This window comes from Octopus bimaculoides, chromosome 17 (assembly GCF_001194135.2).
Source record: "Octopus bimaculoides isolate UCB-OBI-ISO-001 chromosome 17, ASM119413v2, whole genome shotgun sequence".
Classification (NCBI taxonomy): Eukaryota; Metazoa; Mollusca; class Cephalopoda; order Octopoda; family Octopodidae; genus Octopus; species Octopus bimaculoides.
The window spans coordinates 4,839,731-4,854,837 of record NC_068997.1 but is presented as its reverse complement, the minus strand read 5'-3'; the positions used below and the strand labels follow the sequence as shown (position 1 = coordinate 4,854,837).

The 15,107-nt window shown below is 37.7% G+C and overlaps 1 protein-coding gene across 4 annotated transcripts in view; it reads right to left on the bottom strand.

Annotated features, from left to right (window-relative positions):
• The window catches only part of LOC106876158 (GRAM domain-containing protein 2B), a 224,170-nt gene that overhangs the window by 13,708 nt on the left and 195,355 nt on the right, over positions 1-15,107 (bottom strand). For all 4 annotated transcript variants that reach the window (XM_052973837.1, XM_052973838.1, XM_014924584.2 and 1 more), the window contains 3 exons: positions 10,799-10,895; positions 3,842-3,945; positions 2,654-2,749 (listed from right to left, as the gene is read on the bottom strand). In XM_052973837.1, the coding sequence (XP_052829797.1) occupies positions 2,654-2,749; positions 3,842-3,945; positions 10,799-10,895 (297 nt within the window). The remainder of the gene's footprint in view (positions 1-2,653; positions 2,750-3,841; positions 3,946-10,798; positions 10,896-15,107) is intronic.

Below are 15,107 nucleotides of genomic sequence, written 5' to 3'. Positions count from 1 at the left end.
CATCCACTTTCAGTGATTGGCACTTCTTTATGCAGCTGTCCTCATTCATACGCATCACATGTCCAAACCAACATAGTCTTCCCTCTTGCATGCTCAATCCGATTCCTCTTATGCCCAACTTTTCTTTCAATACTTTTGCACTTCGTCGTACATGCACACTGACATTGCACATCCAGCAAAGCATACTACCTTCATTTCTATCCACTCTATGCATGTCTTCTACATTCAGAGCCCATGTCTCACTACCATGGAGTATAGCTGTTTGCACACAAGCATCATATAGTCTACCTTTCACTCTGAGAGAGAATCCTTTTGTTGTCAACAAAGATAACAGCTCTCTGAACTTCATCTATCCTATTCTTAGTCTAAACATCCCATGTCTTCTTGGGTCTCCATCATGTCCAAGTTCTAGCCACATTTAGCACTCAGCACTTCTTTATACAGTTGTCCTCATCCATATGTATCATGTGTCCATACTAATACAGTCTTCTTTCTTGCACACAACTGATTCCCCTAATGCCCAGTTTTTTTTTACTCAGCCTCATTGTATTAATTATTTCTGCACACCCAGCAGAACATGCTTCATTTCTTTCTATTCTTCTCAAGTCCTTTGCATTCAAGGCCAATGTCTCACTACCATGCACTACAGGTCTAATACAAGTATCATACAGTCTATCCTTCACTCTTATGAAAAAGATCTTTGTTGTTAGCAGTGGTAGTAACTCTCTGAACTTTCTCCAACCAGTTCTTACTCGAGCTATAATACTTACACAACTATCACCTCTCTTATTAATTACATCTCCTAGAAAACAAAAGCTATCAACTACTTCTAGTGAACTTTCTGGGTATTTAAGACACTCAATTTTGTGCTTGTACGAACTGCTCTAGTTCATACAAGCACAAGCATATGATGCCTACATTTTCAGATAATCTGCTAGTGATTCCACTACATCTCTTCTGTGCCCATAGCTTACATTAAGTACAACGGATGGATTTAAATCTATTCCTTTTTAGCGTATCAAGTAAGGCCTTTTCCCTGAAGGTTCCAGGGTCCTGTCATCTTTCCTACTTACTAAAAAAACATTTGTCTTTGCTAGGTTTGCTTTAAGGCCTCTCAATTTTAGGTTTAGCTTCCATGCCTGACATTTCTTCTCTAACTCCCACATAGACTCATCTATGAGAACTAAATCATCAGCATATAAGAGTTCTCATGGACAGCCAGTCTTAAACTCCACTATGATGGCTTGTAGGGTTGTGATGAATAGAAGGACTGGAAGAATCAACTCACTTTAATAATGAAGATAAAACAAACTAAAGAATATATGTGTATTGCAGGAAATATGTTGGTAATAAATATGTCCAAAAAATGAGGTTTCATGGAGAAAAATGAAAATTTTATTAAAAGCAAAGACTCATAACAAACATGGTGGAACAAGCTGCAAAGGATAACTATGCATAATCTTAAACTGAGTAGCAGAATAGTGAGTGCAGGTAAAGTGTAAGAAGAATTATCTAAACTTTTGAACTTGAGCATAAAGTAACAAATGATAGACTGACACAGCTTGTTTCTGGCAATATAGCTGCTGAATTTAAACTGAAACAAATGCTGCTGCCGTTTTGAAAGTCCTAGAGCTTTGAGAGGAGTTTAAAAGAATGCTACCAACCATTATACAAGCAAACAGAAAAGCTTGAGTTACTACAGCAATGTTTCAATGTGCTTGTACCACAAGTAAATGAAATTAAAAATTTACTTTTTAACTTTTACATTCTGTATTATTAAATAATATGAGTTGATAATGTATATATATGGCATGGATGTGCAATGTCAGTATGTGCAACAGACCGCTAGTGTATTGAAAGAAAAGGGCCTTAGAGGAATTAAATGCAGTGTGCAAAAGAGAAGACTGCTGGTTTGGTCATATGATGCATATGGATGTGCACAGTTGCATACAGAAGTGCTGATCACTTTAAGCGGGTGGAACTTGTGGAAGAAGGAGATCCAGAAAGACAGTATGAAGTACTGAAGTCCGATCTCAAGACATTGAGCTTCATGAAGGAGATGAGCAAGATATCTGGTGCTTTGCTGTACTAAAGAAGGTCCATCTGCCATAGCATGATTGATACTGGCGCTGGTGCCACATATAAAGACCCAGTACACTCTGGTTGGCATTAGGGAGGGCATCCAGCTGTAGAAACCATGCCAGAACAGACAATGGAACCTGGTGTGGCCTCTGGCCTCACCAGCTCCAGTCAAACTGGTCAACTCATGCCAGCATGATGATATGGAAAATACATACACTATATGCGGAATATGATAAACAATAATAAAATTGCAGAAAATACTGTAAATATCACATAAATATATATAGTTATGTGATATTTACAAAATTTCCTGCAATTTAGTTATTGTTTATCATACAGTGCATATATTTTCCATATCACATATATACAATATCAACCTAGTCAGGATATTGTGAGGTGTATGTGTGTGTGTGTGTCTGTATGTATAACACACACAACTACATGTACACAGAATTCTGCATAAACAGAGATGTTTAATGATGGCAGTAATAGAGTCGCACAAACTACGTGCACGCGCGCGCACACACACACACACACTCATTATTTTGAAGTGTAGAGTTTCATTTCTTACCTTCTCTGTTGTGGTTTGTACTCCGATTGCATTTGGAATGATGAATGCTGTTTTCTCTTTGGTCACACAAAGAACATTGTCAAGAGGGATTTCAATCTGAAAGAAAGGATGCCAAGTTCCACCATTATTCAAAGACAACCTTAAAGACAGACAGCTATGATTGTGTGGTTAATAAGTCTGTTTCACAACTAAATGATTCTGAATTCAATTACATTGGGTCACATCTTCACACTTTGGGCAAATGTCTTTTGGCACAGCTTTGGGTCGATCAATATCAGGTGAAGGAGAAACATTAAACTGAAACAGAAACTAGGAGATAACCTGCTGTGAATGTGTGTGTGTGTGTGTGTGTGTGTGCATACATGGGTGTAACTATCTTATGTATTATGTATATGAGCAGGTATGGTCATGTGGTAAAGAAAACTTCATTATACAACTTCATGACTTGTTAGAACTTCCACCACGGCTTCAAGTTAACCAATGGCTTGTAAATAGAATTTGGTAGATGGAATCTGTGCAGGAAGTCCATTATATGTGTCTCTGTATATCTGTATCTTTTGCCAACATAGATCAGCAATACATGTAAACATCAGCAACAAATCAAATGAACAGATGTCTCTGGACTACAATACCCTAGAGTATATTTGTTTTGCCTTAGTTGCACTGATGCTCCCTTGTCACTCGAACTGCTGACTGGCCAGTTAGAAATCAATAACCAATCATACTTTTCTACATGAAATAAAATAAATCAGAAATTGTAATGGCTGTAACTTTGTGAAACATGTGGCACATATGGTAAGTTCAAGTTCCATGAAAGTACAGCAAATGTGTGGTGTGTGGGGGAACACAAGAGGGATGGTGAGTGAAGGAGAGGACAGACATAGGGTGGGCTTGAGAGAACCAGATTTGGGGAGAGAACAGAGATATTGAATGGGGCCTAAATGGAGATGGGGAGAAATACATTGGGTGAGCCTTGCTAGTTGAAAGGGGCCATGATCATTGTGGTCTCAATAGAAGAGACAGAAAACACTGAGCAAAAAAGGGCCAGTAGTTGTAATATGCTAGTGCGTGTCTTTGCCTTCCTCTCTATGTGATTGTATAGTGGGATCAATGTACCACACGTTGTCTATGCTGTTATGTGGGTCACATATGATTCCAGCTCTCAAAAGCAAGGGGAATGTTACTTACATGCCTGCCACGGCCTCTGATCTTGGAATAGAAACAAAACCAACCAAGGGATATGTACAGGTGTCCCTGCAGGAGAATATCTCCTTGGTATGCACAGGAATAATCTGTAAGAATCAGGAAAAAAATAATGATAATTACAATAAAATGAAATATTAAAAATTGTCAATGAATGAAAACAACAAATTAGGATTTAATTAAGGAAAACATTTAGTTAATTGGTTAGAAAGTAATGGGTCAATAAGTCAAATCCACTTCAAGTATTTCTCTGTATATCTGGAGTGGGATAATTTTTACACTGCTCCTTGAAGAATCTTACAACTGGAACACAAACATTATGAGGTTAAGATGCTAGACTACTGACTACATGGTCGTGTGGTCAGCTCTTAATACAGTCACTGTGCTTCGTTTAGTCTGCATGGCTTAACCAAAACCAATTTTTCACTAGTCCCTACTTCATCACAGTTGACTGTTTAGTGGCAGAAAAGTATATTCATGCAGCTGTAGAAACAAATGAATCGTCTCTCTATGAGAGTACAGGAAAATGGATAGAAGGAGACAGTAAAACCTTTCTAAGGTAATGACGGCTAGTCTAAAGAAAAGGGCATTACCCACTGAATGATCACCAGTTCATATGAAATTGACCAAGATACTTAACCGTCTATAGTCCAGTGTATCTGGCCATAATTAGGTATCACAGTGTGGTAGAGTTCACTGTACTATGTCCATGACCAAGGCACTTTACTGTGAACTATCCAGTCTACCTCTACTTAGTTGCAAGAAGGTACTATTATATAAAGATGACCACTCCATCTGTGATACAGTCTGTCTTAACTAGCAACACGTTTACAGCTTATCCATCTTATTCTAAGTTAAATGATATATTGCCATAATTATTATAGTGTTGGACAAAATGCCTTGTAACATTTGTTCTGACTTTCTGTAGCCCAAGTTCAAGTCCAACTGAGGTCAACTTTGCCTTTCATTCTTTCAGGAGTCAGAAAAGAACAACCAATCTAGAGTGGTACATTGTAAAAACATCCAAAATGACTGCCTTGTAATATTTCTTCCAGCTCTTTACATTCAATTCCTACTTTTAGCTTGCTTGATGGCTTTTAGCAGAGGTCATTTCTTCATTTGGGGTAGATTTCTGGTTTAAGGATACCTCCATCATACCAGTCTTGGAGGTTTTCTAAAGAGTAATAGACACTCCTTTCATTCCTAATTATAAGTCAAAACAAAGACAAACACACAAAAAAGCCCTTAAAGAAACACTAATCTTATGGAAACTTTATATTTTTATATCTAATACCTTCTTCACTTTCTGCAACAGAGATGAGTTTTATGAAAACTTGTTAAACAAAATAATTTTAACTGCTTGTCTTGACTTAACCAAATTAACATTTACAAAATAAAATTACAGAGTGTAGAATTCATTAACTATTCGATAAGATATTGATTAATGAAGCTTTCATTGGATTTGGCAGGCTTCTTTTCTCACATGATTAATCAATTTCTGCTGTTTTTGTTGCCAAATTTTACCTCTAAGGAAATATCTAAAAAAAATGAAATCTTTTGCTTTAGAAATGTCCATGTTAGGTGAAAGAGATTTATATTTGAGCCACTGCAGGTGATAGAACTAATTAATAGAAGACATTTAACTGTCATCTTTAGGTCACACAGAATTATCTTTGAGCCTCTGTGTGTGTGCATGTGAGTATCAGTGTATTGTGTGTGTGTGTGTGTGTGTATGTGTGTAGTTATGTGAATGTGCATAAATTTAGTTTTGTGTGTTTTAATGTGTATAAGTGTAATTTTGTGTGAGTGAGTGTGTATGTGTAGTTTTATATACGCAAACAATATAGAACATATTTTACACAATAATGATGAAGTGTGTATAGCCTAGTAGGTATGTGCGTTTCTGTTGTATTGTTATGTAACTACACACACACAAAGGCAAACCTGTACACAGATACATACATACATATATATATACACACAAGTATACATCCAAACAAAAACGTGCACAGAATATTCTCCTCATGGCCTGGCTTTTGGGTAGTAATGACAAGTGCTCCAGTTGGTTCGATCAATGGAAAAGCCTGCTTGCAAAATTCTTGTGCAAGTGGATGAGCATTCCACTGACATGCTTACCCTTAGTATAGTTCTGAGAGAGAGATTCAGTGTGACACAGAATGTGACAAGGCTGGCCCCTTTGAATTACAGGTACATCTCTTGTTTGCCAGGTGAGTGGATTGGAGAAATAAAAAATAAAGTGTCTTGCTCAATGACACAATGTGCTGCTGGGAATCGAACTCACAACCTTACGATTATGAGCTGAACACCCTAGTCCCTAAGCCATGCACTTTCACATTTTTCTCATAAACACAGAGAAACTAAAGAATTTCTTTATTGATGAATATCCAGTTGTCTAATTAACTCAACAGCTTAATCACTCAGCTATTGTATAAGTGGCTGGGTATTCCACAGACATGTATACTCCTAATGGCACCATTGCAGGTCTAGTACATCTGAAAGGCTTCCACACAGACTCTGTCTCCCAATTTCAACCCACAAGACTTGAGTTGAGCTAAGGTGACATTAGAAGACACTTGCTCAAGATGTCACACAGTGGTATTCAAATCTGGGACCTTATGATTGCAAAGTCACTTTCTAACCACTTCACCATGCATGTGGCCTGCAAATAAATATATATTTATTTCTTTATTGCCCACAGGAAGCTAAACATAGAGAGGACAAACAAGGACAGACAAAGGGATTAAGTCGATTACATCGACCCCAGTGTGTAACTGGTACTTATTTAATCGATCCTGAAAAGATGAAAGGCAAAGCTGACCTTGGTGGAATTTGAACTCAGAATAGAACGGAAGACGAAATACCATTAAGCATTTCACCCAGCATGCTAGTGGTTCTGCCAGCTCACTACCCTATATTGGATCATCCTATAAATAATGCGGAACAAAATCCCGTTGGTGGAACAAAATCCCATTGTAACTGTTGAGGAACTAGCAGAGAAGTTTGGATTTGGTCATTCAACCATTCATCAACACCTGCGTGCCATTGGAAAAGTCAGCAAATTGGGTCAATGGGTACCTCACAAACCTTGAGTCTAATGCTTGGCCACATAAGGCAAAGATGACATTCCAAAGGATGGAGCAGTTGGAATAGGAAACAATGTCCCACCCACCATATTCACTGGACATTGCCCCATCTGATTATCACTTATTCTGCAGTCTTCAAAATCATTTGGACGGAAAATATATGAATTCTGTAGATGAGGTCAAAACAGTGCTGGAGGAGTATTTTTCGTCACGGACAAGTGAATTTTGGAAGAGGGGCCTTGCAAGTCTACCAGATAGATGGAAGAGCATTGTAGAAAATGTAGGAGAGTATAATTTAGATTAAAAAAAGACTTTGTTATCTCAATTTTGAAAAATAAAAGAGGTATAAGAAAACCGCATTATTTATGAGAAGACCCAATACAAATACAACTATACACAAAAACACACACATATAAACATACAAAAATAATACATAAACACACAGACACACACACACACATATATATATGTATGTTAAAAAAAATATGTAACCACTCATATGAATATATACACACAAAAACACAGACACAGAACATGCACAAGGAGCTGGCTTTGCAACCATGTGATTTCAGGTTCAGTCCTACTGCGTGGCACTTTAGGCAAGTGTTCTCTATCTCCCTTAACCAACCAATGTCTTGTGAATGAATTTGGTAGACAGAAAATATGTGGAAACCTGCTGTGTATACATCTGTGTGTGTGTGTTTGTGTCCCCTACCAGCAAAAGAGATCAAAATAATAAATATCAGACTTAAAAAATAAGTACTGGGGGTGATTTGTTTGAGTAAACTCTTCATGGGCCGTGACTGCTGAGGACATGCGTAAGCTTGCAAGGAATGAAGCCAGTACGCTCCGCTGGATTTGTAATGTCAGTGTGCATACACGACAGAGTGTTAGTACCTTGAGAGAAAAGTTGGACATAAGAAGCATCAGATGTGGTGTGCAAGAGAGACAACTGCACTGGTATGGTCATGTGTTGCAAATGGATGAAGACAGCTGTGTGAAAAAGTGTCACATCCAAGGAGTTGAGGGAAATTGTGGAAGAGGTAGACCCAGGAAGACCTAGGATGAGGTGGGCCTCACCGAGGCAATGACTAGTGACCAAGACCTTTTGAGATATGCTGTACTTGAGAAGACCCGACAAGCCAAGTGAGACCATAACCCGTGGCCTATGCCAGTAGTGTATAACCAGCCCACTTATGAGTACCCCTCGAGTGCCCTTCATTCACTGGACAATAAACTTTGCTTGCAAAGACCTGTTGAGGCAAGTGAAATCAAAATTGCTGACATGGCCGATGACAGTACCACTTGATTGGCACTCGTGCCAGTGGAACATTAAAAGCACCATCCGAGCGTGATCATTGCCAGCAGCGCCTCACTGGCACATGTGCTGGTGGCACGTGAAAAACAACATTTGAGAGTGGTCGTTGCCAGTGCTGCCAGACTGGCTCCTGTGCAGGTGGCACGTAAAAAACACCTTTTGAGCATGGTCGTTGCCAGTACCACCTGACTGGCCCTCATGCTGGTGGCATGTAAAAGCACCCACTACACCCTTGAAGTGGTTTGCGTTGGGAAGGGCATCCAGCTGTAGAGAGACAACTGCGCTGGTATGGTCATGTACTGCAAATGAATGAGGACAGCTGTGTGAAAAAGTGCCACACCCTAGCAGTTGAGGGAACCTGTGGAAGAGGTAGACCCAGGAAGACCTGGGATGAGGTGGTGAAGCACGACCTTTGAACAATAGGCTTTATCAAGGCAATGACTAGTGACCAAGACCTTTGGAGCTATGTTGTGCTTGAGAAGACCCGACAAGCCAAGTGAGACCACAGCCCATGGCCTAAGCCAGTGGGTGTAACCAGCCTACTTATGAGTACCCCTCATTCATTGGACAATAAACTTTGCTTGCGAAGACCTATTGAGGCAATTGAAATCAAAATCAAAATTGCTGACGCGGCCAATGACAGTACCGCCTGATTGGCACTCGTGCTACTGGAATGTTAAAAGCACATCCGAGCGTGGGGTGTAACCAGCCCACTTATGAACATCCCTCATTCATTGGAGAATAAGCTTTGCTTACAAAGATCTATTGAGGCAAGTGAAATCAAATCAAAATCACTAATGTGGCTGATGACAGTTCTGCTTGATTGGCACTTGTGCCAGTGGAATGTTAAAGGTACCATTCGAGTGTGATCGTTGCCAGAAAAAATGACGCAGTGACCTAACAAATTGTATTAAGAATATTGATTGCGATTCTTTAATCCAAGAAATTTGGAATTGTGTAAATGTATGAATTTTAAACATACACAGACACAGAGAAAATCTGCCTTTTATAGTATAGATATATACATGTATATACATACATATATACATATACACACAATACATGTATATACATATAAATATATATATATCTAGAAAGTGCAAACTAATGAAACATTCATTAGTTATAGACTGCTCCTTCTGCTTATACCAGTGGACTATGTTTGACCATGATGGTCATGGCAGTGTTGTCTGTGGCAGAAATTTCATCAGAATATCTTTTAAATCCTTATGTGAACTAAAGACATCAACGTAAAAAGATTTGATGATGATTAATTTCAGAAGTAAATCTGTTGGGTTGTTAATCTGATTACAGTGGATTATCTACACAAATGGTCTGTTCCAGTACTAACCGGGTGATATGACCAGACATCAGGTGATTGGTCAGGAAGGAGTGGTGGTCCAGCCCTGATCAAGCAGATCAAAAGTGTTCCAGCCACATCTTTTTTGTGTATCTGAAATGACATTATCCAAAAATGTTCTTATCTTTAAAATATGGTGGAGGTGGAGGGGGTTGTGGTTTTAGGGAGATTTGGCTGTTATTTCTAAAAAGATACTGTTGGAACATCTATGATCAAAGATCCACTTGATGAAGGCCAACTTGAGGTCCAACAACAACATAGCCATATGTGAGACACCTGCCTCACAACCTCTTATGGCTAATAAATCTCACACAAAAACAGAAACCAAGGGAATGAAACCCCAATTTTGACTGCAAAACTGATCTTTTTTTATTATATTTCAATTTCTGTTTTAATTTTACATTACAAGTGATTAACAGTGGAGTTGATGGTTACAGGTTTTCAATGACTGATGATCACTGATTTATTACATTTTGGATGGAGCAATTGACAAAGATGAGTTTATATCTGAGACAGAGCAACAACCACTAGGGATTTCACTACCCTCCCCACTTCTCTTTTCTCGAGTATTTATGCATTGTTGATAAGTATACATTGTAAAAGACACACGCATGCACGCACACACACACACACAGACAGACAGACAGAGGTTGTGAGGTTAAGAAATTCCTTTCCCAACCATATGGTTTTGGGTTCAATCTAACTGTGTGGCATTTGGGTGTCTTCTACTATAGTTATGGACCAACAAAAGTCTTGTGGATGGATATGGTAGGTGGAAACTGAAAGAGTCCTGGGGGAAATAGTACCTTGCTTGGAAACTGGTGATTGTTGGTGACAGGGAAGGCATCCAGCTGTAGAAAATCTGCCTCAATAAAATACACAATAGGCTTCTGTCACCAAATTATGCTGTGCAGTGTGATTGGATCAGGAACTGAATGATTGAGTATTTACTCTTATTAGCAGATATCATCCTGGTTTAACTCTGGTGGAAATTGAGGTGAGGGCTGATCTTGAAATAGGATTTAGGGTTGGTATGTTTACTTCTATATTTGCCTAGGGTTAAAGAAACACTCAAACTCCACACTCACTGTGCAAATCTTAAAATATTTTGGTTGTTGCATCTGCAGAGAGAGTCAGGAGATGGAAGATGGTCTACTTACGATCAATTAGAGATTCCGACCGAGGCACAGATTTGAAGAGTTTGTGAAATTTAGCCACTTTAGATTTACTGACAGTTGGGACGTGAAGCAACATTTCCTGGAAAATTGAAGATATGAAAAGAAATAAAATGAATGGAAGGAGGAGGATTGAATAGATATGTGTTTATGTAATATACATACATACATACATACATATATACATATATATATATATATGTAGGTAAAGCAAATTTTAGAGGTAATGCTTGATAATTGTAAGCACCTGTATATGCCAGATAGTGGCCAAGGTGAAAGAATAAATTAAAAACGTAAAATTAAAACATAAAATTAAAATGCTTTAATTTTACATTTTTAATTTATATATATATATATATATATATATACATATATGTCTCTTATCTTTTATTTGCTCCAGAACTTTAGTCAAACACATCAACCCAAGTACCTTTTTTCTTTTAAAGCCTGGCACTTACTCTGTTAGTCTAGTACACATTAAGCCTGGTACTTATTCTATCTTTTGCCAAACTGCTAAGTTATTGAGATGTAAACATGCCAACATTGGTTGTCAAGTGGCAGTAGGGGACAAACACAAAGGCACACACATACGTCATCATCATCATCATCTTTTACCACCCGTTTTCCATGGTGACATGGGTTGGATGGTTTGGCAGGAGTTGGCTAGCTGGAAAGTGTCCAAACCTTGCCAGCATGGAGAACAGATGCTAAAAGATGATGATGATGATGATGAAATATGTGTGTGTGTGTGTGTGTGTGTGTATATATATATATATATATATATATATATATATATATATATATATATATATATATATATATACACACACAACAGGCTTCTTTTACTTTCTGTCTACCAAATCCACTCACAAGGCTTTGATTGGCTTGAGGCTATAGTAGAAGATACTTGCCCAAGGTGCCATGCAGTGGACTGAACCTGGAACCATGTGGTTGAGAAGCAAACTTTTTACCACACAGCCATACCTGCACCTATAATAATATGTGTGCATGTGTGTATATATATATATATATATATATACAGAGAGAGAGAGGGGCAGCATATTTCCATACACACACACACATATATATATATATACATACAGAGAGAGGGGGAGTAAGATAGATATATTATATATATATATATATATATATATTTGACCATTGACTGAACACTATTCAATTTTTTTTCTCCTTGTCTCCGTATTCTTTCTGTTGAAGAGCGTAGCTCGAAACGTCAAACACTTTCCATATTCCCGAGCGTCATACTAATACATCCTTTTGTTATTTACACCACCTGTCCTCGTCTGTTGTTGTTTTTTCGTACATTCTCCCATATATATATATCTATATATATATATATATATATAAAGAGATAAACAGACAGATATATAGATAGATAGAGCTATTAAATAACACTAGCAGAAATTGAATTAGCCTTGAAACGGGTCATGGTTACCCCCACCTATCTAGCTATATATGCAAACATTTTTTTATCAGTACAAATAAAAGATATTTGTGTGAGTGTTTGCAGGTGTGTATACTGATATCTGTAACCCAGTTCTTAGGACTGTTATTTCTATTTCACTCAGTGACATTTTAAATATCAATACATAAAGATTTGATTGGTCAATATTATTTATGCAGTTCTCATATCCAAGTTTTTTTTTGTAAATCTTATACAACAGCTACAAATGCTATGGTTTAAAAAAAGGTACTTCCAAGGCATCTCTTGACTTGCTATAATTAGCAGCATAGAAATCTAGTTAACAACCCTTCCTTAAAGTTTTAAAAATAGGGGCTATGAAGTAATGAAAGGGGTTCTATAGCAACTAAATTTTCATCAATAAACTCCCCTCTCCCAACTATTTTTAAGATAAGAATAACCATAGCCATGGCAATGTGGGGTACAGTCTACTTCATAACCATGTGGTTTGAAGTTCTATTTTACTGCATGTCACCTTGGGCAAGTGACTTGTATTACAACCTTGGGTCAAACAATGCCTTGTGAGCAGAATCAAAAGACAGAAACTGTATGGAAGTCTGTCACATATGCGTGTACATGTGTGTGTATGCAGCTAGTACACTGTAATGTGGTTGGTGACGGGAAGGGCATCCAGCTGTGGAAACCAAGCCAAATAAAAGTAAAGTTCCCTTCTCGAGTCATACTGATTCATAAGGGCTAGTTTCCAAGTTTCATGGCATATATATTCCCCACCAAATGGGACACTGGTCGGTCACAGAATTACTCATTTTGCTAGCTGAGTGGACTGGAGCAATGTGAAATGAAGTGTTTTTCTCAAGAACACAACAGGTCCAGGAATTGAAACCACAATCTTAAGATCATGAGTCCAACATCCTTATCACTAAGCCACATGCCTCCACAAGCCAAATGACAGGTACAAGCACCAGTGTTTAGGAGCTGTTATAGGAAATGACTCGGACTGTGGTAACCTGTCCAGCCCATGCCAAGATGGAAAGTATACATGATGATGATGATGATTTTATCCTTTTATCTTTTACGTGTTTCAGCCAATGGACTGTGGCCATGCTGGGATACTGCTTTGAAAGTTTTAGTTGAACATATTGACCCAAGTACAATTTTTTGAGCCCAGTACTTACTCTATTGTTTTGTTCTTTATGCTGAATCACTAGGTTATGGGGAAATAAACAAACCGGCTGTCAAGTGATTGTGTGTGTGTGTGTGTGTGTGGGGGGGGGGGCAGTCACTGTTACATTTCGTAACTATAATCTGTGAGATACTTTTTCACAGGAATAACATTTATTTTTTAAAATTGTGTCCATGCTGATTCAGTTGCAGGGCTTCACCTTTTTGTGATACACTAGTAATGTAATAGCTGACACATATATCAACAGGCTAGTACATGCGTTGGTTGTTTCCAACACCTCTACACTCTGTGGTCTGCAATATTTGTTTGCAATTTCATTTACTGCTTCTGATTCTAATTCATTAGGTTCTTTACTTACACTGGTGTTATCACCTGTCATTCAAATAAGGTTGTGGACCTGTTGAAACCTATAATCCCAGATTGCTTGTGAGGCATCCACAAGTTTTTGGTGTTCTGTTTGTACAGCATAGGTATGGAGCTCAGCTAAATTGTTGGCATGTTTCCTGCTAGATTTAACTGACCATTCTGTCTGTTCATCAGGAGAAGTGAAATGATTATTTTCAATGGCTGGATTTATAGTGTTAGCCTGCTTTGAATCAGATATGTCTGTTAGATGTATCAATTTATATCTAATGATACATTTTGCTTGTTCATTCAACTACTTCAAGGAAAAATCTAATTCTGGGTGTTTAGAGTTCCACAAATTTTTTAGCTTTGCATAAAACCAAACTTCTGGAGGTCAGATTGTATATATACTTCATACAAATCTTTGTAGGTCCATTGTATACAGCGATTGTAGTCATGATTTGGTTGAAGGAGACATGATCAGCCTTGATGATTTTGTCTATTTACAGATATTTGTATCTGTTTTTCAAAAGAGACAATGATCTTTAAAAGTTTTGATATAGTTTTGTCAGAATTAAATTTGAAGTTGTTTATAGCTTGGGTAATCTTTCCTTTCAGGTTGTTTTCAATTCTACAATTGTATTGATACGGACATACTGAGCAGCGTTTGTCATTTTCGTAAACTGTTTTGAGACATTACTAGACTTACTTCTTTATGCGTGTATTGTTACAATGCTGTGTTTATATAAATATGTTAAGATGTACGTATCATTTATATAAATATGCTGGAATATATGTAATGCTTAAAACACATACGAAGAATGTATGCAATCTTACTGCACTCTGTAGCTCAACTTTTCCAATATTTAGTACGTTGCCTTCATATGAGCAATATTTACACACATCTGAGTATCGGACTGACTATAACTATTACCATGTATGTATGTTTGTGAGTTTGTGTGTGTGTGTGTGTGCGCATGCATATGATCTTGCAATGCTTGTCATTGGAACCTGCTATGAAGATTGCAAAAGTGGCAAACGTGTTGTACAAGCTTTCGCCACTTAAATCCAGTGACGTACAGATATCTCACTTTTATTTCATTTCTTGATCCATTTTGTATTTTATAAAGTCCTATGGTTATGGATGTATGGTGTGAAAAGTTATATCCATGCACATGTAAAAATGAAAGTAAATCAGAACAGTCAGGCTGAATGTGAGATAGCTGTCATCTGACAAAATGAGGAAATCATCACATATTTGTCTACTGAAATTTTCTGCATTTTTGCAAGACTATCAGCAACCCCACCACCAAAAAAAAAAA